General features: G+C 39.9%; 1 protein-coding gene and 1 long non-coding RNA gene across 5 annotated transcripts in view; one reads left to right on the forward strand and one right to left on the reverse strand.

The window, feature by feature from the left end:
* Nucleotides 1–1707: 1707 nt before the first annotated feature.
* Nucleotides 1708–14712, reverse strand: LOC131188212 (uncharacterized). Its single transcript, XM_058163307.1, has 4 exons — nucleotides 14147–14712; nucleotides 7651–7729; nucleotides 3259–3319; nucleotides 1708–2114 (listed from the first exon to the last, which is right to left on the reverse strand). The coding sequence occupies exons 1-4, from the start codon at nucleotides 14546–14548 to the stop codon at nucleotides 1988–1990; spliced, it is 669 nt and encodes a 222-aa protein (XP_058019290.1). The 5' UTR covers nucleotides 14549–14712; the 3' UTR covers nucleotides 1708–1987.
* Nucleotides 14503–25665, forward strand: part of LOC131188213 (uncharacterized) — a 38346-nt gene continuing 27183 nt past the window's right edge. For 2 of the 4 annotated variants that reach the window (XR_009152736.1, XR_009152737.1), the window contains exons 1-3: nucleotides 14503–14678; nucleotides 19519–19701; nucleotides 21415–21465. This is a non-coding gene — a long non-coding RNA (uncharacterized LOC131188213). Of the gene's footprint in view, nucleotides 14679–19518; nucleotides 19702–20324; nucleotides 21157–21414; nucleotides 21466–25665 lie in introns of those variants that run through there. The other 2 variants (XR_009152735.1, XR_009152734.1) reach the window with 2 other exon arrangements.

Genomic DNA, 25665 nt, shown 5'->3' on the forward strand with positions numbered 1-25665 from the left:
TCTTTGAAGTGTTTCTTACTATCAGATGGGTAGTATAGGTTGAAAAAAGAAAAGTTGGTTTCACTTTTTGTGATGTTTAGAACAAACGCGGGGGGTGTTAGTATTTAATGACATTTCTGCAGCTTTCCTAAATCTTTGTTAAATTCTCTTTGAACCTAGGGAACCATCACCACATTCCCTGCAAAGCACAGAAAAGGAGTAGAAATAGTAAGTGAAATAAATTAATAGCTGAGATATGAGAGAAAAAATGCGCTCCAATTATATCTACTTTGTACCAAAACTTCTCTTTTCTATCCTTGCAAACTCATCCTTGATTCCACTACATCAGGAGTGTCAAACTCACATCGTCATGGTGGCGTCACATGATGTCTCGGGACTTTTTTCCCCTTCGCTAAACCGGGCGTGGGTGTGGCCAGTGCGTGACGTATCCGCATAGTTTAAATCAGGTTTCCCCAACCTTGGCAACTTTAAGATGCATGGACTTCAACTCCCAGAATTCCTCAGCCAGCCATGCAAAAAACCATCTCTTACACATAGTCCTCGACTTATAACCACAACCGAGGCCAAAATTTCTGTTGCTAAGTGAAAGTTGTTGTGACTTTTGCCCCATTTTATGACCTATCTTGCCACAGTTGTGAATCATTGTAGTTATTAAATTCATAACCTGGTTGTTAAGTGAATTTGGCTTCCTTATTGACTTTGATTGTCAGAAGGTCGCAAAACGTGATCACATGACCTCGGGACACAGCAACCGTCATAAATTATGAGCCAAGCATCTGAATTTTGATCACATGACCATGGAGATCCTGTAACAGTGCTAGGTGTGAAAAAGTCATGAGTCACTTTTTTCAGTGGTGTTGCAACTTCGAACAGCCACTAAACGGATAGTTGTAAGTCAAGAACAACCTGTACTTGCTATATTTCTTCCACCATTTGAACATCTTGAAACAGGGGTCTCCAACCTTGGCAACTTTAAGCCTGGCGGACTTCAACTCGAGAATTCCCAATACAAAATACATTATGAACAAAATACATTATGAAGAATTATTACTCTAGCAATCCATCCAAGCTCACATGTTTTAAATATTATATTAAGAAAGAACTGGGAATGAACCCAAAACAGTGGTGTCATTTGTGACCAGGATCAGAGAATAGTGACTACCCTGGAGCAGGGGTCTCCAACCTTGGCAACTTTAAGCCTGGAGGACTTCAGCTCCCAGAATCCCCCGGCCAGCAAAGCTGGGAGTTGAAGTCCGCCAGGCTTAAAGTTGCCAAGGTTGGAGACCCCTGTCTTAAAAGATCTTAATCTGTTTTCCTACCATAAAAGAGAGAAAAAAGAATATAATTTTCAATTAAGCTCCTGATTAACCTAATTTTTTAATATATTCTACTTTGGAGCTCTAAGAACGATTACTAAAGGAGACCACAAGGAGTGAACCTCTTAATAAGGAATTAAATCTATATTCCTTCCTGTTGGTGAAAATGATATTTATTGGCTTGTATCAACTTTCTACATTTTCAGGCATGTGTTTATATGTATTTATGTGGGTGTTACTTTTCTTCCCATCATACTAGTTAGCAGAGGTTGAAACTGAGTCCTCCTGCATGATCGAAGCATCTTGGTCTTCTGAATATTAACACGAGAAGCCACCAAACCCTCAGAAAGCAAAGAAAGTTGTTCCCAATTTGACATTCACCAGGTAAAGGTTATTATTAACATAATCAAAATTGAACTTTATTTGCCAAGTTCTGTGTAACAGTGCAATGTAATACAAGCTCTAGCAAATCCACTGCTGTGGCCAAAATTTCAGTTATCAGAGTAGATAAATGTCCAAGTCTGGCATCAGAATCAGGTTCCTGTCCTAACAGGGCGCAACTCAGATGTCTCCAAAACCCACATGCAGAAGGAGGAGTATGGTTATGCAGATGAAGTAGGGTGAGACTTGACACTTGCGCACCACCCAAACTTGGCAGTGACCAAAATGGACTAGAAGAGGAGGGCAGCAAGGAGAAGTGGGAGAAGGACCATAGAAGGCCCCAGGAGAAGGCCTCCCTTGGAGCGCTCAACAGATTTATGTTTCGTAAGCTGATCCTCCAGATGCTGAATCTCCTTTCTGTGGAAAGAGAACATTGTCACATTAGAAGAATATTTTTCAAACATTTGCACTCAGGACCTCTTCCCGCCTTTAAAAATTATGGAGGACTCCAAAAGAACTTTGGTTTCTATGGGTTATAGTTATCCATATTTTCTGCATTGTTAAAATAGCTATATTTGTAGAATATTTACTTAGGTATAAAGAACAATGTAAAATCCATCAGCTTTTAACATAAATAAAATATTTTTAATGATAAAAACATTGTGTTTTTAATTATCTATCTATCTATCTATCTATCTATCTATCTATCTATCTATCTATCTATCTATCTATCTATCTATCTATCTATCTATCTAAATGGCTGTGTGTGTATGTTTGTGTGTATATTCCAGCATAACTCTGGAAAGCCTCGAGCAATTTCAACCAAACTTGGTACACAGATGACTTATCGAAAAAAAATACTGTGGGGGTAAGACACCCCTAACACCCCTCAGGGTGGGTGTTCTGTTAAGATACAGCCTGTTGTGCCTTGAAATGGCTTTGACTGTACTGCTTTAAAATGGCTTCTACTGTATAGCACAGTGGAGTTGCCATGGTAACGTACTCCACATGGGGGCTCCCTCTGGTAAGGGGGAAAACTCAACATTAGAAATTATGTTTCGTCTGGACATTTTCAACAAGGCTTTAATTATTCTTGTCTAATACAGGATTGGGATAAATAAATACCCGGGCAATGCTGGGTTATCAGCTAGTGCAAAATAATAATGAGAAAGTGACACTGTTTTAAATTTTTGCAAATATTTTCAATGTCTGGCAAATAATCCTGGATTTGTGGACCCCCAAGAGGGTCTTGGAGAACTTTTTGAATTTATGATTGCCAATTTATGCAGACTGTAGTAGGTAATAGATTAATAGGTAAATGGAATGATGACCAGGCTATTCAAGAAAGTTAGCCATGGTAGCTAAGAAAGAAACTTACCCATCTGGAGACAATCTACCTCAGAATACCTGAGGCTAAAAAGAGAACCAGGAGAGGAACACTACCCTCTTACCTGGTTCTACATTTCCTGGAATTACCTGGTTGTCTACTTGAGAATTCCCAGCAGGGTAATTCTTCAAAATTTAAAGGTGAATATATAGAATCGTAATTTTGTGTTCTTACTGTTGTTGCTCCTTCATCTGTTGTAAATTGGAGAGTTGTTCCTTAAGATGTTTAATCTCCTCTAAAGAAAGGAACCAAGAGTCACAAATTATCTTCTGCTTCTTAAACTAAGTTTATATTGCAGTATCTTTCCTCACTCTCTGCAGTTTAATAATAATAATAATAATAATAATAATAATAATAATAATAACAACAACAACAACAACAACAACAACAACAACAGAGTTGGAAGGGACCTTGGAGACCTTCTAGTCCAACCCCCTGCCCAGGCAGGAAACCCTACATCATCTCAGACAGATGGTTATCCAACATTTTCTTAAAAATTTCCAGTGTTGGAGCATTCACAACTTCTGCAGGCAAGTCGTTCCACTTATTAATTGTTCTAACTGTCAGGAAATTTCTCCTTCCTGACAGTTTCTTTCCTTTATATTCAAACATAACAGGAGTTTTCTTGATACTATTGAAAAGTTGGGCTTAAACACCTCTCCTCCAAACTTTCACACAGCATATCCAAGATACTATAGTGCCCCTTAAGTATCTGATAAATTGACCCAATGATTAGAGAGCTGAAGAGATACAATTCAGTGTTGGTGCCGCCAAAGTCAAATGATACCAGAGCCTCTCCAAATTATTAATGTCAAGGTAGAATCACACTACAATTTCATTTTAAAAAATGCCTTTAGCTTTTAGATGATTTCTGATTTGCCAAGTATATCAAGGGCAACCAATTTAGGGCTCTGGCTTTGTTCAAAAAAAGTTAGTCTCTTTAAACAGATGCTATAAGACTGGGGTTCAAAAAAGGAGTTTATTTGAGAAAGGGAAATAAAGGGAAAACAAGAGAAGGTTGCAATTGGCACACATACACAAAATTCCTATTAAAGTGGACACCATCAACTAAGCTAAACTAGTTACTGTGGGGTCCTTGGTGACCTCTAAACTTGGTTGTTTTCTTGCAGACGTTTCATTACCCAACTCTGTAACATCATCAGTGCTAGTGATGTTACCTAGCTGGGTAATGAAACATCTTTTTTAAAAAAGCAACCAAGCTCAGAAAGCACCAAGGGCCACAAAGAGATCAAATATTACAAATATTCTCTTCTATTGAAACTAGTTAACTACTGTACTTCCTTGGTTAAGCTCTTATGTTTCACTGAGCAATCATAGGGGAGAGAGAGATGTTTTGAATCTGGTGGAATTCAGCCGGTTCTATCCGGTTTGGGAAAACCGATAGTAGCGACTGTGGGAGGCTTCCTCCACCAGTCCGGACGTAATGCGCGGAAGGCTGTACGCATGTGCAGACGGGGCGCAGCCGAGCAACACGGGTGTGCACTCACATTTGCGAACTGGTAGGTAAGTGAATCCCTAGATGTTCATATGCCAATGTCTGTGTCCCTTCCTTGTTAATTGTTCCTGTTTTCTGAGTATTTTTGTAGGCATAAGCTAAGCAAGCTACAGAGCCTTGCAGTTCAAGGGAACCTCTTAAAAATTCTTTTTTTTGGTGATGGGGGGAAATACTATTATGTATACTGTTACATAACATAATATACTACCACGTATAAGCAGATACTCAGACAACACATTGCTCATGAAGTACGTGTGTTTATCAAAGAAAAATATATAAACCAAATATTTTTAAAAATTCTTTTTTTCATTTGCCAGTTTTGTTATAATTTCATCTATGAGAATCCAGTCTGATAAGACCCTCATGACCCTCAATAATCGATTAAAAACTGCTTTGCTTATGCATGCATTTCCACCATCTCTTTAAAGAGGATTATTCTATACCAGTGTTGGCGAACCTATGGCACATGTGCTGGAAGCGGCATGCGAAACCGTCCCGAGACAAATGCACGCCCTCACTGGCTCCTCGTCGCGTTCCTGTGGTCAAATGCGCGCCAGTCAGTTGGCCATTGTGTGCACGCAGTGCCAGAGGACCACGCATGCGTGAGGCGGCACGCGTGCCGAAGGTTCGCCATCACTCATGAGCAAGCCAACACGCGTGCTGGAGGTTCGCCATCACTCATGGGCAAGGCAGCACGCGTGCCAGAGGTTTGCCAACATGCATGCACGATGGACTGCCGCACTTCTGGGGTCGCCAGCACTGCGTGCGCGACGGCCAGCTGGCCGGCGCATGTTTGAGCATAGGAACGTGATGGGAGCCGGCGAAGGCGCGCATTTGCCACAGGACGGTTTCACGTGCCACTTCCGGCACGCAAGTGGCACGCGAGAACGCCAAAGGTTAGCCAACACTGTTCTATACCCTATTACTGGCTTGTTGTGACTCTTGATGGTATTCTTGCCAAACATGGTTGTTCCACAGCTTTATTCTCTATTCGTCATTGTTGTTAGTTGAGAAGTCGTGTCCGACCCACTGAGACCCCATGGACAGCGTTCCTCCAGGCCTTCCTGTCCTCTACCATCCTCTGGAGTCCATTTAAGCTCACGCCTACTGCTTCAGTGACTCCATCCAGCCACCTCACTCTCTGCCGTCTCCTTCTTCTTTTGCCCTCAATCTTTCCCAGCATTAGGGTCTTCTCCAGTGAGTCTTTCTTTCTCATTAGGTGGCCAAAATATTTGAGTTTTATCTTCAGGATCTGGCCTTCTAAAGAGCAGTCAGGGTTGATCTCCTCTAGGACTGACCGGTTTGATCGCCTTGCATTTGCCAAATAGAGCCCCTGGACATCTCCCTGTCTAACTAGTTGCAACCCTCTTGTTTTCCCTATATTTTCCTTTCTCCAATAAATTCCTTTTTAAAAAAAGTTCTGGTTATGTTTTCATTGGTTTTGTAAGATAATTTCTCATTAAAAGTTTCCCTATATGCACAGGGGTTACATAGTTACCTCTTCTGTTTCAGGATTGGCGCTAATTAAAGTTTCCAAAATTTAAAAACGCAAAGAACTATCCGGTTGGACAGCCTAAGGGGATGACACGCTATCATTATACTTATCGGTGCACCTTTGGGAATCCGTCACTAAATTTTAAATTGTTCATTCCCTACAACAGTGGGGGAAACTTTCCAACAACTTTTAAGGGGGCAAATGAGCAAATTCCTCAAACCTTTGGTGGTAAATCAGCTTCATCAATATGGTACTTAAGACTTTTTAAAATCTAAACACCTCCCCTTTATAAAGGGTTTTGCAACGTGGCTCAGAAACTGCCTAACAGCAAACCACATTATGCAACTGAAACCCCATTCTTTATTTCTAATACTTCCCAAGTTACTGTATACAATCCTGCAGAACGTTAGAACTAAAACCAGGTTTTAATGAGATGAAGGGAAGGTACCTTGCAGCTATACTTCCTCCATTGACTAAAATAGTGTTGACAAATTTTATCTTCATAAAGACCCCAGCAATGGCACTGATTCAGGAAATAACATGAATTCCAGAATAGCAATAGCAGTTAAACTAATATACCGCTTCACAGTGCTTTACAGCCTTCTCTAAGCAGTTTACGGAGTTAGCAAATTGCCCCCAATAATTTATTTATTTATTTTGTCACAACAATATATGTAGGTATCATACAAAAAGATTATATAGTATATAAACACATATATGAGTAAATATTAGGAGGTATAAACATATATATATATATAAGAAGAAGAAAAGAAAAACAATAGGACAAGAATGGTAGGCATGTTTGTGCGCTTATGCACGCCCCTTATGGTCCTCTTAGGAATGGGGTGAGGTCAATAGTAGAAAGTTTTTGGTTAAAGCTTTTAGGATTATGAGAAGAGACCACAGAGCCAGGTAAAGTATTCCAAGCACTGATGATTCTGTTACAGAAGTCATATTTTCTGCAATCTAGATTAAAGCGGTTGACATTAAGTTTAAATCTATTAGTTGCTCTAGTATTATTGCAATTAAAGCTGAAGTAGTCTTTAACAGGAAGGACATTACAATAGATGATTCTATGAGTTAAACTTAGGTCTTGTCGAAGGCGATGGAGTTCCAAGTTTTCTAAGCCTAGGATTTCAAGTCTGGTGGGATAAGGTATTTTATTGTTTTCAGAGGAATGGAGAACTCTTCTTGTAAAATATTTCTGGACACGTTCGATTGTATTGATGTCAGAGATGTGGTGAGGGTTCCAAACAGGGTTTGTAATCTGGGTGCTTGGAAATCTGGGTGCTTGGAAAGGACAGAAGGCTGAGGCAACCTTGACCCAATGAGAATCGAACTCCTGACAGTGAACAGAGTTAGCTTGTAATACTACAGTCTAACCAATGCGCCACCACAGCTCTAATGTCTCGTATGACTCAAATTACTGATGAAAATGTCATTTGGAGGCAGTCAAATCGTGTTCTAAGCAGGGGCAAAGCTTTCCCCATTGTCTTAATCTACTAGCTAATTCAATCTATTATCACCCACCCTGCTCCCCATTGGTCCACCTCACCTTCAGCAATTTTGGTTTTATCCATTTCTCGCTGGACAGCTTCCTTCACTTGGGATGTGGCATTTTTTTCCACACTTTTCTGGATGGAGACCAAAAGGAAAGATATCTGTCAATTCCAACATTGTTGTGTTGAACCTTCTCTGTAAGGCAGTGTCCTAAAGTCTAATAGTGCTGTGATGAGTCAGAGTAGAAAATCAGACTCGTGCAACCCACAAGTAACTACAGGACCAAAATTTGGGAGTTGAAGAAACAAGAGAGAAAGAGTATTGACAGTTTTAAACTCATACTAGAAACCTCAAGATCTTCCCTCTTAAGAGGGGCTTCTATGCAGGGGTGAAATGCTCCAAGTTTGGACCAGATCGCCCAATCCGGTAGCAATGGCAGCGGGTGGTTTGGAGAACCAGTAGCAAAGCTCCCTGCCCCCCACCACCCTTGCCCAGCTGAGCCCGCGATCATCAGAGTTTTTTTTAACTTTTAAAAGCATTTTTTTTCGGCCAAAAAAATGCTTGTAAAAGTACCAAAAAAAAGCCTCCGATGATCGTGCGGCTCAGCTGGGATTGTTAGAGCCTTTTAAAAGCATTTTTCTACATCCTCTTTGGCCAAAGACGTTGTTAAAAATGCTTTTAAAAGGTTCTGACGATCCCAGCTGAGTTTCCTGATTGTCAGAGGGGTTTTTTTTCTTTTAAAGGCAAAAAAATGCTTTTAAAAGAAAACAAAAGCCTCTGATGATTAGGCAACTCAGCTGGGACCGTCAGAGCCTTTTAAACCTCTTTGGCGGAAGAGGTTGTAGAAAAAATGCTTTTAAAAGTAAAAAAAAAGTTGCCCACGCCCACCAAATCACATTACACCCCCCCACCAAGCCATGACCACAGAATGGGTAGTAACAAATTCGCCACTGCTTTTATGGTTTATAGATGCTATAAATCTTACTGACCAAGAAGGGGCTTCATGCAACCATTGGAAACCAGTCGCATAGCGCTTCCTTCTGCTCAGTAGCTTTTACAGCACAATGGTAATATTTTTCCCAAGTTTTTTATTTTTTTACAAACATATAAATGCGTGAACAATGTGGCACCTGAGTGTCTTACATTTTAGTACGAATAAAATAATATTTTTCATATTTAGTACGTTTGACAAGCTTATTTAATTCTGGTAATAGTAAACATATTTATGTTAATTTATAATCTTTCTTTATTTAATTATTCAATATTTCAATATGTTATTTTTACGCCAATCACCATTTTATTCAAGCATACTTAATAATACCATCGTTCAAATTCTGATTTCCCCTCTTGTTATTACTTCACCTTATTATATAAAAATGTATATTCCATTAATCCCCCTCTCTCTAGTTTGCATCCCTATTCTAATTTTTAATTATGCTACTTTTGTATTTAAAAATATTCCCTTTCTTTTAGTATTTTGGATGTCTATGGAACATTATGTATATTATATAGTATGCAGTGCTATAGAGCACTGCACACCAGAACAACTAGACACAAGAACAGTTTTTTCCCGAAGGCCATCACTCTGCTAAACAAATAATTCCATCAACACTGTCAAACTATTTACTGAATCTGCACTACTATTAATCTTCTCATAGTTCCCATCACCAATCTCTTTCCACTTATGACTGTATGACTATAACTTGTTGCTGGCAATCCTTATGATTTATATTGATATACTGACCATCAATTGTGTTGTAAATGTTGTACCTTGATGAAGGTATCTTTTCTTTTATGTACACTGAGAGCATATGCACCAAGACAAATTCCTTGTGTGTCCAATTACACTTGGCCAATAAAAATTCAATTCAATTCAATTCAATTCAATTCAATTCAATTCAATTCCATTCCATTCCATTCCATTCCATTCCATTCCATTCCATTCCATTCCATTCTATTCTATTCTATTCTATTCTAAATTCTCAGTCATCAGGTCACAGTGGTCTCAAAGGTGCTTTTTCCAAAGGCAACTGGGCTTGTTTTTGTTTTTTCCTTGAAGATACCATCAAGGAAAAACAAAAATAAAGAAAGCCCAGTTGCCTTTGGAAAAAGCACCTTTGAGACAGTCCAAGTATTTTGGTTCTTCGAATTCTGAATGGGAAAATGGCCTGAGAGGCTTCTCAGGAAGTTATTTACACATTACATGCCTGCCAGTGCTGGTTTTCCAGTGTCCATAAAGGACAGCTGAAGATTCACTTTTTTGAAATATCTGTTCAGGAAAACTCTGTGTGAGTGTGCCTGTCTGTGTGTGTATGTGTGTGTGAGTGAGAGAGACAAAATGGAATGTTTTCAGATACCAAGAGGCCCAGAGGTTGTTTACTTGACCTTTCCTTCCACATATGCCTATTCTCCCTGCCATGACTGACTCAGTATAATTAATTTCACCATTGTTTCAAACCTATTGAAGTTTGTACCAGGAACATTTTGAGAAACTCAAATTGCTCTGCTGCATTCTTGAATTATTCTTGAAATGTCTGCCTGCCTGCCTGCCTGCCTGCCTGCCTGCCTGCCTGCCTGCCTGCCTATCTATCTATCTATCTATCTATCTATCTATCTATCTATCTATCTATCTATCTATCTACCTACCTACCTACCTACCTACCTACCTACCTACCTACCTACCTACATTTATCTATCTATCTATCTATCTATCTATCTATCTATCTATCTATCTATCTATCTATCTATCTATCTATCTATCTATCTATCTATCTATTGTGTTGTAAATGTTGTACCTTGATGAACGTATCTTTTCTTTTATGTACACTGAGAGCATATGCACCAAGACAAATTCCTTGTGTATCCAATCACACTTGGCCAATAAATTCTATTCTATCTATCTATCTATCTATCTATCTATCTATCTATCTATCTATCTATCTATCATCTATCTATCTACCTACCTACCTAACTACCTACCTACCTCTATCTATCTATCCATCCATCCATCCATCCATCCATCCATCCATCCATCCATCCACCCACCCACCCACCCACCTACCTACCTCTATCTATCTATCTATCTATCTGTCTGTCTGTCTGTCTGTCTGTCTGTCTGTCTGTCTGTCTATCTACTTATCTATCCATCCATCCATCCATCCATCCATCCATCCATCCATCCATCCATCCATCCATCCATCCATCCATCCATCTACCTACCTACCTACATTTATCTATCTATCTACCTACCTACCTATCTACATTTATCTACCTACCTACCTACAATCTCTCTCTCTCTCTCTCTCTCTCTCTCTCTCTCTCTCTCTCTCTCTCTCTGCTTTCATTTATTTTCTAACATTCCTAGCCTATCTCAATCCTAGAGAATTATTGATGGTATACCAGGAAACCAAGAGAAAGAAAAAAAAATCAAACCATTATAAAAACAATCACTTAGGACAAATAAAGTTGATTTTGTTACCATGAATGGATTTTTGTCAATCCATTTTACCATTTAAAGTTGTCTAGCAGAGAACGTCCTCTGTGGCCAGAATCCCAAATTTTGGCAGGGTTCCCCAATCACTTCCATGGCCTCATGTCAGAAAAATAAGCTTTCATCTAATAGACTGAAAGAATCTCAGATTGGAGGGATCTGCTTTATGTTCAGAGTTTCCTTTGTGTTGCTTCTTGGATTATTAATTTAGCCTACAACCTAAGTCTACAGTCAACAATTTGAAACTGATAGCTGGAGATAAGCGTTGTTTATTGTTAATCATTGATTAGGTTCAGCAGTTAGATGAAAGTTATTGTTTTTGTCAAATGAAACCATTTCCACTTTTTATTTAGTTCTTACAATTTGTTTTATGCTTTTTACAAATTAATCCAGCCATTAAAAGTGCTTATGATATGCTGGAAAAAAAGAAAGACTGGTGGTAAATATTGGAAACTTATTTGCCAGAAAATTTATTAAGTAAAATCTGATATATATAATTTCATTATTTTTGTTGTCTTTTTAAAATTCCTAGTTGCCTGAAATGATTCCATCTAAAAGGTGGGCCAGCCATTTTTGAATCAAGTACTGTAATAATCAAAAATAATGATGTTTATTCAATTAAAATAGTATGATCCCAAATGGTGCCATCAAAAGTCTGCCTTGGTGAAATGCTCTCTAATGGTTTCTTTATTTTTAATTATTCTCTGTGACTCACTACAGATTTCTTACTCACGAGACCATCTGCTAAAAATGAAGCAACTTTTCTTTAAGGAGCAGCTTTCTGTGATCTCACCCACCCCCACCCCTCCTCTTTACAAACACGGAGGAGATTCTAACACAGGAAGAAGCAATTTCCCTGGAGCTATTGATTACCCAAAAAACCAAATGGGGGAAGCGGAGAAAGAAAGGTAAACTTCTAATCAACCTAAGAAATAGGAGAAATAAAACTCTCCTGTCTTCAATTTTCCTAACCAATGTACATTCACTTGCTAATAAGATGAATGAAATACTCCTTTTAAACAGATACAATTCTGATTTTTACAATTCACTGAAACCTGGTTAAATGAATAAATTGAAGATAGCAGCTTGCATATCCCAGGGTAGCACAGGGCCCCCCCAAGGCTGTGTGCTCTCCCCACTTCTCTCTGTATACCAATGACTGCATCTCTAACGATCTATCTGTTAAACTACTAAAGTTTGCAGATGACACAACAGTAATCGGTCTCATTTGAAACAATGATGATAGAGATGGGAGGTTGAATGACTAGCTTCGTAGTGTGACACTCAAAACTGTAGAAATGGTGGTAGACTTTAGGAGAAACCCTTCCATACTTCCACCTCTTACAATACTAGACTACACAGTATCAACAGTAGAGGCTTTCAAATTTCTAGGTTCTACCATATCCCAAGATCTAAAATGGGCACCTAACATCAAAAACATCATCAAAAAATTACAACAAAGAATGTTCTTTTTGCACCAACTGAGAAAGCTCAAACTGCCCAAGGAACCGCTGATACAGTTCTACAGAGGAATTATTGAGTCTGTCATCTGCACCTCTATGACTGTCTGGTTTGGTTCTGCAACCCAACAAGACAGACATAGACTTCAGAGGATAATTAGAACTGCAGAAAAAACAATGGTTACCAACCTGCCTTCCATTGAAGACCTGTATACTGCACGAGTCAAAAAGAGGGCAATGAAAATATTTACAGACCTCTCACATCCTGGACATAAACTGTTTCAACTCCTACCCTCAAAACGACGCTATAGAGCACTGTACACCAGAACAACTAGACACAAGAACAGTTTTTTCCGAACACAATCACTCTGCTAAACAAATAATTCCCTCAACACTGTCAAACTATTGACTAAATCTGCACTACTATTAATCTTCTCATCCTTCCCATCACCCATTTCCTCCCACTTATGACTGTGACTGTAACATTGTTTCTTGTATCCTTATAATTTATAGTGATATTGTTTCCTGATTGCTTATTTGTACCCTATGACTATCATTAAGTGTTGTACCTTAGAATTCTTGATGAACGTATCTTTTCTTTTATGTACACTGAGAGCATATGCACCAAGACAAATTCCTTGTGTTTCCAATCACACTTGGCCAATAAAAAAATTCTATTCTATTCTATTAATAAGACCATCATGCCAAAAGATTCAAACTGCCCTACACGATTAAAACATTATGGAAAAAAATGCAAATGCTATAGGAAATCAAGGCGGGACAGGAGGATATAAATCAGTTCCAGACAACCATCCGCCATCAAGTTTTCCTGTGTTGACTTTTGCAGTTTTTCTAGCATGGATCCTTGGCTTGACAATGTCTGCTTATCAACTCATAAGATAGGAGCCTAGTGGTTAAGCCAGAATTAGATAACCTGGTACACTTCAGACTGTTTCAACTACAAGTCCCAGCCAGCAGGCCAACTCTAGCCATTGCTACTGAAAACGACCAGAGAACAACTGAAATTTGGAAAGCCTACATACACTTAATTTTCTTGGATTTTGTGGGGCCCAGGCACACATTATTAGCCTGCCCTAATTGAATGTGTGTTTGTGTTTGTGTGTGTGGGATATGTATGTGTGTGTCAAATACAGGGAGATTTTGTGTATTGTTGGCTGGACTGCCATCTTGTTCATGTTCTTTTTGTTGTTCTTATTTTATTTTTATTTGATTTGATTTGATTTGGTTGTTGGTTATATTGTGACTCACTCAGCATTATCTGGACTGTCTGGGGAGGCTCCTAAATTAATCAAGTCAAGTCATGTCTGGGAAAGGCTCTTAAAATTAGTCAAACCAAGCCAAGCTAAACTTTAATAAACTAAACTACGGATTGATACTGGGGGGGGGGGGAGTAAACACCTCCAGCTTGCTAACAGGATCGTGTTAGAATTTGATAATGATGATGATAGTAGTAGTAGTAGTAGTAGTAGTAGTAGTAATAATAATAATAATAATAATAATAATAATAATAATAATAATAATAATAATAATAATAATAATAATAATAGTAATAATCGTAATAATCGATTAGACTGCTTTACCAGCTGTTCCTGACAGGCGCCCCAGTCCTCCCTGGCCTTCACCAGGCTCCGGTTAGCGACCGCCAGTTCGGCTCGCAGCCCATCTCGTTCGACCCTCGCCTTCTTCAGGTCGCTCCCCGTCTCTTCCACGCGCTTCTCCATGGAGCCCAGGCTAGCCCGCATCTGGGAAGTTTCGTTCTGCAACTCCACTTTGCATTCCTTCAGCTGGCTAACCGGATCCGAATACTGGTGCTGCAGGTACAAACTCAGGAAAACGACGCATAAGACGAGAGGGATGGTAAAGAGGACCGCGCAGCAAATCCTCAATTTCATGCCTGTGTAACAAGTCGCGTCCTTCTGGTCAGCCTGCAGTTTGGCGTTTGGGGACAGGGGCCCACAGACGTCCGGGATCTGTTTACCCATCGAGGAGAAATCGGCGGAAATCCCCAACAAAAACGCTTCGCCCGTCCGTCGGTCTCTCTCCCTCTCTCTCTCTCCCCGCAGTTTGGAGCCAGAGGAGACGCACCAAAGCGAAGGCGAAGGAGAAACGAAAGTGAGTGAAAATCAGATTCCGAGGCGAGGAGGGCGATTGGATGTCGCGGGAGGGAAAGAGGGGAAGTGCGTGGGCGAGATGGCGACTGGTCTCCGTTGGAGATGGGCCACCTGGTGCTGCTGAGGTTTTCCCACCGCAATGCCCACTTTTCCCAGGTGAAGTGGCATACAACATAGTGCAAAAGGTTCCGGGGCACCACGATTGCACTTCAGAATTAATTCTGATTTCCAGGGGCCAACCCAAAAGTATTGAGCAGACCTATCTAACTTAGGATGGAAAGAGGGAAGGGCAAGTTAAAATGGCTTTTGGCTGGAAGGGTCTGGATCAAACTTATTCCAAACTGATTTTTCTCCCCAAAATCAAAATCACTACAAAAAAAGGACCAGGAGACACAATGTTCAAGGTATCAATGTAGACTGGAGAGGACACAATGATTTCTTTCGATCCTGAGCCGATACAGGTAGTCCTCAATTTACGGCACAATTGAGCCCAACATTTCTGTTGCTGAAAGAGACATTTGTTAAGTGAGCATTGCCCCATTTTATGACCTTTCTTGCCACAGTTGTTAAGTGAATCACTGCAGTTGATAAGTTAGTAACTGGGTCGTGAAGCAAATCTGGCTTCCCCATTGATTTTGCTTGTGCGAAGGTCACAAAAGGGGATCACATGACCCCGGGACACTGCAACGGTCATAAATATGAACTAGTTGCCAAGCGTCTGAATTTTGATCACATGATCATGGAGATGCTGCAAAGGTCATAACTGTGAAAAATGGTCATAAGTCACATTTTTCTATTATCCAGATCCTTCAGTTGTCCTCCAGTCCTATATCCTTGCCTTCATTTTTTTTCTTTCAGCAAGAAATAGAGAAGTTTGTTTTTGTTTTGTTGAAATGCATGTTGCAAGTTTCAGCCCAGTGTTTCCGCTGGTCACAGTCCTCTTGAATTGTGATAATGTCCCCTTCAAATTTGCTAAGCCTGTTTCTAGCTCTCATCCACTCATGTATAAAAATGTCAAACAGCCTGGAAGAGAGTCCAGTGGTAGGGCCCTTGGTACTTCCTTCTGATTAAAAATGGAGCCATTAACATAAACTCATGGGGTATAAGAATCCAACTAGCTCTATATCCATAACATAATCCTGGCCATGGTTTGTTTATATATTTATTTGTTACATTTGTCTCCCTTTCCAAAGCAACTCTGGGAGGCTCATAAATATAGAAAAATTAATATAACAGGACTCAAAAACTTACACCAAAATTACAAATGTTACGGCAGTGGAATAATAGAATAACGGAGTTGGACGGGATCTTAGAGGTCTCCTAGTCTAGCCCCCTGCTCAATCAGGAGACCCTGTAAGATTTCAGACAAATAGCCGTCCAATCTCTGCTTAAAAACCTCCAAGGTTGGAGCACCCAAAACTTCTGGGGACAAATCATTCCACCGATTAATTGTTCTAATTATCAGGAAATTTCTCCTTAGTTCTAGGTTGTTTTTCTCCTTGATTAGTTTCCATCCATTGCTTTTTGTCCTGCCTTCAAGTGCTTTGGAGAATAGGTTGACTCCCTCTTCTTTGTGGCAGGCCCTTAGATATTGGAACACTGCTATGACGTCCCTCCTAGGCCTTCTTTTCAGTAACTAGAGGTATCTATCGTAGTTCCTGCAACCGTTCTTCATATGTTTTAGCCTCCAGTCCTCTAATTATCTTTGTTGCTCTTCTCTGCACTCTTACTAGAGTCTCAACATCTTTTTAATATTGTGGTGACCAAATCTGGTCTTACCAAGGCATTATAAAGCGATACTTCATGTGACCTTGATTCTAACCCTCTGGTGATGCAGCCTAGGATTGTGTTGGCTTTTCTGTCAATCACTTCACCAGCCATTTCCAACACGGAGCACCTCCATTGGGTCCCCAAGCCAACCCGCAGAGCCAAAAGAGAAGGGGCGAAGCTTATGGGAGATTTTGTAATTTCAGAAAGATCAGATCCTTCACCTGGTCTGTAGGTCCAATAAACCACACTAAAAAGGCGGAAAGCTTTAAGACTTTTATTTGCAAGTAAAAAGTTTCCCAGAAGCAGATTCCACCTCTTTTGGAGTGAACCTCTTTTATCCCATTTTGAACGGTATACGTTTCACTATAAACCATTCATGAAAAATAATGTCATGCATGCATTCTCAGTAGCCATAGTAACATAGTTCAGCTAAAGGTTAGGAGGTATACTAAATCTTTTACGTTATCAATAACGAACATACCTTGGCATCTCAGTACCAGGGTGTTACCTATCATCCTAACGAGCAAGCATTCCTAAATAAAAAGACAGATTGTTGTCCCCAATTTGGGTCTGAGCCTGGTGCCAAGGCCAATGAAGGAAGCTAGACACGAGATACAGGTTTCTATTTCCTTTTAATTGGAGCGCTCCAAGGAAAAGGGGCTCTGGCCAAAATGCCAAGGACCAAGAACAAAGGATTAAGAAAGCTTTATACGTTTTTCACTAAAGCAGAAGGCGGGACAAGGCAAGATAATAAGAAATATCATCTAATATAAGATTCTGAAGACTTCAGGAGTGGAATGGATTGATATATATTTGGTGTTAATTGATGAAGATTGGATATTAAAAACTATGTATTTTATTGATGAACTGGAAATACTAATTTAATTGGAAGATTCTGAAGATTTTAGGAGTGGAATGGACTGATATATAATGGACTGGAAGAAGAATGTACTTTTTTGTTTCTGGAAGGGGAGTTAAGGTCTTAGAGAGAGGAGTGACTATGGATTTGACTTATGTTGTATTTTAATTTATGATTGTTAATTTTATACCCTGTACTTTGTTCTGGGAAGTCTCGGGGGGTGGGAGGGGGGAGGGAGGGAAGGGGGGAGGAGGGGAGATGAAGGATCAATGTAAAGGAATGATTGAAGATATGTAATTAAGAAATAGAAATAATTTGAAATGAAAGCGGGGCTGCTCAGCTGCCATTTCAGAAGGGAATGGAAAGGGAGAGGAGTGAGTGAAGGAAGAAAGTAGGTAGGAAAGAGAGAGGTAGAAAAGGGGGAAAGGAGAGGAAAAAGAAAGGTGAAAGAGAGAGGGTTAGAAAGGGTGGAAGAGAAGAGTAGGGAAGGAGGAGAGGATGTAGAAAAGTGAAGGAGAGGAAGGAGGAAGAAAGTAGAAGAAAGTAGAGAAGGGAGGAGGAAAGGTTTGTTAAGGAAGGAAGTGGTAGCTGGGCAGGTCTGAATAAGTAACAAATGAAAGTTAATGACTAATGTTGAATAAGAGACTGTATATTGAATATGTTGTTGGAAAATGAAAATAAAACTTTTTACAAAAAAAAAAAAGAAATATCATCTAATAAACATTTTAGTAATGATCTAATGATTTGTTCTATTGGTCTCCAACCATCTCTATTCCTAAGCCTTGGCTAATGAATGCTCCAGGACTCATCTAATACACATTCTGTTTGCTCCAGGCCATCTCTATTCCTAATTTTTAACTGAACTATATGCAGGATGTCTAACTCTTTGTTACTGTTATCAATCCTCTAAACCAGCGGTTCTCAACCTGTGGGTCGCGACCCCATTGGAGTCGAATGACAATTTGCCAGGGGTCGCCTAAGACCATCGGAAATATGGGAAGTATACTTGCAAGTCGAAGAATCGCGCTCCAGTGGTTGATTCCACAAGCCAGCTGCAGGCTCTTCAAATTGCTAGCCAAATTCGGCTTCAGGCGCGATGAATTAAAAAAGAGAAATCTTTGCTCTGATGTCTCCCTCTCAAGCCAGCTGCAATCACTAGCCTAATCTGGCTTCAGGCGCAATAAACTTAATAGGGGAGGAGTCTCTGCTTTAATGCCTCCGTCCTCAAGGCAGTCACAAGCAGTTCAGATCGCTAGCCAATACGGCTTCAGGCGTGATAAATTAAAAAAACCAGTTTGCCACTTTTTTCCCCTTCTGCAATTGGGGTCGCCACATCATGGGGAATTGTATTAAAGGGGTCGCAGCACTATAAAGGTTGAGAACCACTGCTCTAAACCATCTAGAATTGCTACAAGTGTTACCCCTGCATATTCTCTGTGAATAAGCATTCTTTGTTCTTGCCATACAGACTCCACAATTACACTCTTCCCGGTCTCCTTTCAAGTATATGCCATAACCTTGCTTTGCTTAAACAGCCAGCCCATCAAATGGTCTGGTTTTCCTCTCTTGCTATCACAGCTGCCTAATAGAACAGGTAGGGACGCAGTGGCTCAGTGGCTAAGACGCTGAGCTTGTCAATTGAAAGGTCAGCAGTTCAGCGGTTTGAACCCTAGTGCCGTGTAATGGGGTGAGCTCCCATTACTTGTCCCAGCTTCTGCCAACCTAACAGTTTGAAAGCACGTAAAAAATGCAAGTAAAAAAATAGGGATGGTAACAGCGTTCCATGCGCCTTTGGTGTTTAGTCATGCCGGCCATGTGACCATGGAGATGCATTCAGACAGCACTGGCTCTTCGGCTTTGAAACAGAGATGAGCACTGCCCCCTAGAGTGAGGAACGACTAGCACATATGTGTGAGGGGAACCTTTATCTTTAATAGAACAGGTTAATCAGCAGTTAAGGGACTACCAATACCATAACTGTATGGCTATGTGTGCTAAATAATAAGCAATTCATGAATTGAAATGGTTTATCAATACACACATGGATACATAAACTATCAATTAATAGTTTATTCATTCATATTAATATGAATTAAAATGGATTAAAACCAGCCATCTCATCAACTTGATAAAATACTTTACAGAAATCAAGGTATATAAAAGCTCTCTGATAGTTTTTCTGTTTTTTATCATCCTCTGTGATTCCCTTCAGATTTCATACTCGAGAGAGACCAACTATTAAGCATCAAGCAATATTTCCTCGATGAGCAGCTCTCTGTGAAACCCCTCCCCATCTTTAAAAATGCAGACAAGTTTCTAACACAGGAAGAAGCAACTTCCTCTGAACAGTGGATAAACAAACAAAGTAAATGGAGAAGTCACCAGAAGTGAAGAGGTAAGTGAGCAGGAATTTTGAGTAGACTAAGGAAAAGTAGGATAACAACCCCTTTCCCTTCTGTCTTTTTGAATAATTTATGCTTATTCGCTAATAAGATGGATGAAATACTTCTAAATAGATGCAGTTCTAATTTTTATAACTTGGCAGCTCTCTGCTTCACTGAAACCTGGCTAAATGAGTCAATACCAGCCTGCATAACCCAGGATTTCAGATACACAGAGCACTTTTTTAGTATTTTTTTACTACAGTTTGGGTGAATAGGTAGTAAAAAAATGCTTTAAAAAACTAAAAAAAAGTTCCGATCATGCGGCACAGCTGATCGTTGTACTTTTTAAAGCATTTTTTTTACTACCGGTTTGGGCAAATGGTAGCAATTATTACTACCAGTTTGGGCGAACTGGCCCGAACTGGTAGCATTTCACCACTGCCAGAAATGTATTACCAAGAGAGATCAGAGCAACAAAAAGAAGCTACTCTGAAAAGATAAGGAATCAGTTCTCAACAAATGAACCACCAAAGTTGTGGAAAACTCTTAAAAATATCACCGGTTATGGCAAACCTCCATCACATGCTGAAGGAAATAAACAACTGGCAGATGACCTGAATGTGTTTTATTGTAGGTTTGAGAGAAAACTACTGCCACCCATCTCCACAACGCCCATCTCAGACACACCAACATCAGCCAAGCCTCCTACAACCTACCCCATCCTATTGGGCCCACCACTTCTGGTGATTACAGAGAATGAAGTGCAAAGTCTATTTCATAGACAAAAGCCGGGAAAAGCATCAAGCCCAGACAAGATAACTCCTTCTTGCTTAAAAGCTTGTGCAGACCAACTGGCCCCCATCTTCACCTGCATCTTTAATAAATCTCTAGAGATGTGCTGTATGGCCTTCTTGCTTCAAACACTCTACTATCATCCTAGTGCCGAAGAAACCCTCCATTAAGGAACTGAATGACCAGTCCAGTTGCTCTGACATCTGTTGCTATGAAGACCTTTGAAAGGCTAGTGCTGGCCTACCTGAAAACCATCACAGATCCACTGTTAGACCCCTTACAATTTGCCTATTGAGCAAATAGATCGACAGATGATGCTGTTAATATGCACTACATCCTACAACATCTTGAATCTCCAAAGACCTATGCAAGGGTCCTCTTTGTAGACTTCAGTTCAGCATTCACTTCACTGTGATCCCAACATCAGCCGTTAAAAGAATCATTTTATCAAAAACGGAGATCATAGCTTGATCCTACATCTTGGAAATCCACGTATATTTGGCGTGAACTGTTTTTCTTTTCTGACTATTCCTGGCTCCTTTTTTTTCCTTTTTAAAAAATGAACTGTAACAAGCTATAGCAAACAAAAGCAACAAAATGTATCAGTGTAATTTTAAAAATTAAAGTTTTAATTGAGATTAAAATAAAGTAAACCTAAAAGAAAAGGAAACTAATAAAAATAGAATACATATTTTAATATAAAATTAATTCCATATAATTCTATGGATTCATAGGGCTGAAAAGGAGAGGTCTTCTAATCCAACCCCCTGCTCAAAACAGGAGACTTATACCATCCCAGTCAAATAATTGGCCAGTCTCAAGTCTATCAAAATCCTTCTGAATCTTGAGTCTATCTTCCAAAGTGTTAGCTACTCCCCTGGCTTGATGTCATCTGCAAATTTGATGATTTCCCCTTCTATCCTCTCTTCCAGATCATTTAAGAAGATGTTGAAGAATACTGGGCTCAAAAACCAATCCTTGAGGTACCTCACTGCATGCTTCCCTTCATGTAGATGTAGTTCCATTGAGGACCATTTGCTCAGTGCAGTTGGTCAATCAATTGCGAACCTTTCTGGTGGTGGAACTGTCTATCCCACATTGTTCTATCTCAGGGGTGTCAAATTTGTGTTGTCACGGCAGCATCACATGATGTATCACAATTTCCTCCCCCCTCACTAAACTGGGCATGAAAATGGCCAGCACATGATGCATCTGGCCCATGGGCCATGTGTTTGACACCCCTATTCTATCTTATCAATAAGTAGGTTGTGATCTACTTTGTCAAATGCCTTACTGAGATGTAAGCATACTATGTACATAAAAAGAAGGACTAGGGAGACATGATAGCAGTGCTCCAATATCTCAGGGGTTGCCACAAAGAAGAGGAAGTCAGGTTGTTCTCCAAAGCACCTGAGGGTAGAACAAGAAGCAATGGGTGGAAACTGATCAAGGAAAGAAGCAACTGAGAACTAAGGAGAAATTTCCTGACAGTTAGAACAATTAATAAGTGGAACGACTTGCCTGCAGAAGTTGTGAATGCTCCAACACTGGAAATTTTTAAGAAAATGTTGGATTACCATCTGTCTGAGATGGTGTAAGGTTTCCTGCCTGGGCAGGGGATTGGACTAGAAGGCCTCCAAGGTCCCTTCCAACTCTGTTGTTGTTGTTGTTGTTGTTATTGTTATTATTATTATTATGTCCGCAGCATTTCCCTATCCTCTAATTTAGTTACTTACGAGCCACAGTGGTTAGAGTGCAGTACTGCAGGCTACTTCTGTTGCCTGCCGGCTGCCTGCAATTTGGCAGTTCAAATCTCACCAAGCTCAAGGGTGATGCAGCCTTCCATCCTTCCGAAGTAGGTAAAATAAGGACCCAAAATTACTGGGGCCAATATGCTGACTCTGTAAACTGCTTAGAGAGGGGCTGTAAAGTACTGTAAAGCAGAATACCGTGTTTCCCCAAAAATAAGACCCTGTTTTATATTTTTTTGAACCCTGAAATAAGCGCTTGGCCTTATTGCCATGCGCTCAAAAGCCCAATTGGGCTTATTATCAGGGGATGCCTTATTTTGGGGGAAATAGGTTATAAGTCTAAGAGCTATTGCTATTGCTACTTTATCAAAAAAAGGCAATAAGGTTTGTCTGGCATGATCTGTTTTTAACAAACTCAAGCTTGTTTATTTCTAGGAGCTTACAAATCCTCACTTGGTTATCTTTTCCAGGGTTTTTCCAAGTATTGATGTTAAGCTGATTGACCTATATTTCCTGAATTCCCCCCCCCACACACACACACCTTTTTTTTTTTAGATTGGAACCACATCAGTTGTTTTCCAGTCCTCTATTATTTCTCCAATGCTACATGAGCTTTGAAAGATTACATTCAGTGACTTCCAAATTACATCCTCCAGATCAATCAAAATTCTGAGATGTAAAACGTCTGGCCCTGGTGATCTGTACTCATCCAGGGTGGATAGGTATTCTTTTACTAATTCCTTTCCTATTTTGACTTGTATACCTCTACTATCTCCCTCTGCTCCGCTTTGGATACGTTGGACTGCTTCTTCCTTTTACATAAAAACAGATGTAAAGAAGGAACTGAGCAGTTCTGCTTTCTCCCAGCTGCCTGTCACCTTCTGGTCACCTGCTCCCATTAGTGGACCTACCGTCTCCTTGACTTTTTTCTTGTTCATATTGCAAGAAATGTTTTAAATTATTTTTAGCATAGTTTTGGTTGCTAGTTTTAGCATTTAGTCATTTTGGGCCTTACCTTTCTTGATTCCCTCCTTGCAGATCCAGGCTGTTTGTTCTGCTTTAGTTAAGTACCCATTTTTTAATTTGATTTTTTTGTCCCTCAATTTGTCAGAGAGCTGTTTGTGCAGCCATGCTTGGGATTCCCAAGCGTCTTGAACTGTTTTTCATTTTAGAATATCCATACATGGAACTTTCTTTTGTCTGTTTCTGAGCTTGTTGAAGTTACTCTCTTAAAATCTAAAACACTCATCTGACTTGGTTTAGTTATCTGTAATTGCATTATGGTGAATTCAATTATGTCATGGTCCCTCTCCCCCAAAGTTCTGTAACTCCTACTCCTTCAGCCATTTTGTGCCTATTAGTAAGAAGTCCTGTACAGCTGTCCCTACACAGTTCCCTCCTCTACCTTTCATATGATTAAGTTGTCAGCTAGGAATGTCAAGAACCTGTTTGATCTTCCACTCCCTGCAGAATTTGTTTACCAATTGATGTCAGGGTTCCCCATTACTACAGTGGCGTATTTACTGCACGGCTCAGTTATGATTAAATATAAATCATGTAAAAAACTATTGTTCTATCTTCCCACTTTTAGAATATAAAGACATTTCAAAAAAAATCGTCAAATATCTTGAATCCATTCCTTAACATCAGAAGATACGTAAGCTTGTTTGCTTGGTAGAGGGGACACTTTGATCAGCGATGTACTTGTCACCTACTTTAGTGCTCTCTGAAACTATTTTAAGATTTCCCAATTGCTGTTTCATCAAAGAATGAACATTTCTGGTTTTACAGTCCCAGTATTATTTTTGTTCACCATTTAGCCATAAAAGGGGTACTTGGTTAAAGATTTCCAAAGCCTGAATGCAGAAGTTGTGCCAGAACAGAGCACACACATAACACACACACACACACACACACACACACACACACACACCCCTAACAGCCAGTGGTTTGATTTTGGTTAATTAAGGGTTCAGACCAGGAGTGAAATCCAGCAGGTTCTGACAGGAGAACCGGTAGCGGAAATTTTGAGTAGTTTGGAGAACTGGCAAACACCACCTCTGGCTGGCCCCAGAGTGGGGTGGGAATGGGGATTTTGTAATATCCTTCCCCCAGGAGTGGGGAAAGAATGGGGATTTTGCAGTATCCTTCCCCTGCCACGCCCACCAAGCCACATCATGCCCACCAAGCCATGCCCACAGAACCGTTAGTAAAAAAAAATTGAATGTCACCACTGGTTCAGACGAGTGTTCCTCAGCCATGACTTCTTGAAGATAAGTGGATTTAAAATAGGTGAACCTGAATTCTTAGAATTCCTCAGTCAGCATAAAGCCCACCCACCTTAGACACTGGACGGGACATTGGGATTAATCCTGAACCTGAGAAAACTGGGCTTTTTCTCCCCATTTCAGGTGGTTTTAAGGGGCCCACCAGATACCTTAGACCTCAGTGTTCAAGTCAACCATGACTATTGGATAGGGACTTTCCCTTATAGGAATTTTTTCCCCCAGGAACCCAGCAATGGTGAAGATTATAGTTTCCCTCTTTCTTTCTTGGCTGTACTCTACCAATTTGCAAAACGCTCTTTTAAAAAAAAAGATGTATAAATTAAAAGCAAAAGTGCATTTTAACATCAATAATGATTGGCTTTTATAAAGGATCATTTTCATTTTTGTTGTGGCTGCTGTAAGAAGACATTCAAATAAAAAGAATGGTGCAAAATATAGACATGCTTGAACATGTTTATTTTTTTCAGGAAGGGACTTTCCTATGGCTTTCCGGTAATAGGTGATGTCACATTTGCAAGAAAATGGAACTTCCCTTTTTTTCTTCCCATATTAATAAAAAAGGGGATTAATTTTATGCAAACATGGAAGACAGTTAGCCCTTGACAACCTATCTAGCCTTTGGCCACATTAAAGGGACATCCCCTCACCCTTTTCTTTGGCAGAAAAGTATGCCAGCATGAGATATGATACCGTATTGTCAATCCTTCTGCAAAAGTAGGGAGACTGGTGAAAGATCCTGTCTTACTTATATTGTACATCCACAGATAACCAAATTAAGGGAAGGAAAGGTGGGTTCCTCTGAATGTTACACCTGGCTGAATTCGGTATGTTTGGCTTTGCTAGCATGGCGATTATACTTATAGCACTGCTTATATCTAAGCTATATCTGAGAATACATCATACATACACATACATGCATACAATTTGAGAAGGACAAGAGTGTTTGTGTGTGTGTGTGTGTGTGTGTGTGAGAGAGAGAGAGAGAGAGAGAGAACAAACAGTAACAGCATCTAGCATCATATATATTGCCCCATAGTGCTTTAGTTTACAGTACTCCCTGGGCGGGTTACAATGTAAGCATTATTTACATATTGCCCCCAATAATCAGAGTCCTCATTTTACCGACCTCAGAAGGATGGAAGGC

This window comes from Ahaetulla prasina, chromosome 1 (genome assembly GCF_028640845.1).
Source record: "Ahaetulla prasina isolate Xishuangbanna chromosome 1, ASM2864084v1, whole genome shotgun sequence".
Classification (NCBI taxonomy): Eukaryota; Metazoa; Chordata; class Lepidosauria; order Squamata; family Colubridae; genus Ahaetulla; species Ahaetulla prasina.

Excerpts from the sequence above, each read along its gene's own strand:
- LOC131188212 (XM_058163307.1), bottom strand. The coding sequence starts at position 14,548 with ATGGGTAAACAGATCCCGGACGTCTGTGGGCCCCTGTCCCCAAACGCC. Across the intron at positions 7,730-14,146 it reads GCGCCTGTCAGGAACAGCTG|AAAAGTGTGGAAAAAAATGC; the intron begins GTAAAGCAGTCT and ends GTCTCCATCCAG. Across the intron at positions 2,115-3,258 it reads CAGATGAAGGAGCAACAACA|AAAGGAGATTCAGCATCTGG; the intron begins GTAAGAACACAA and ends CTCTTTCCACAG.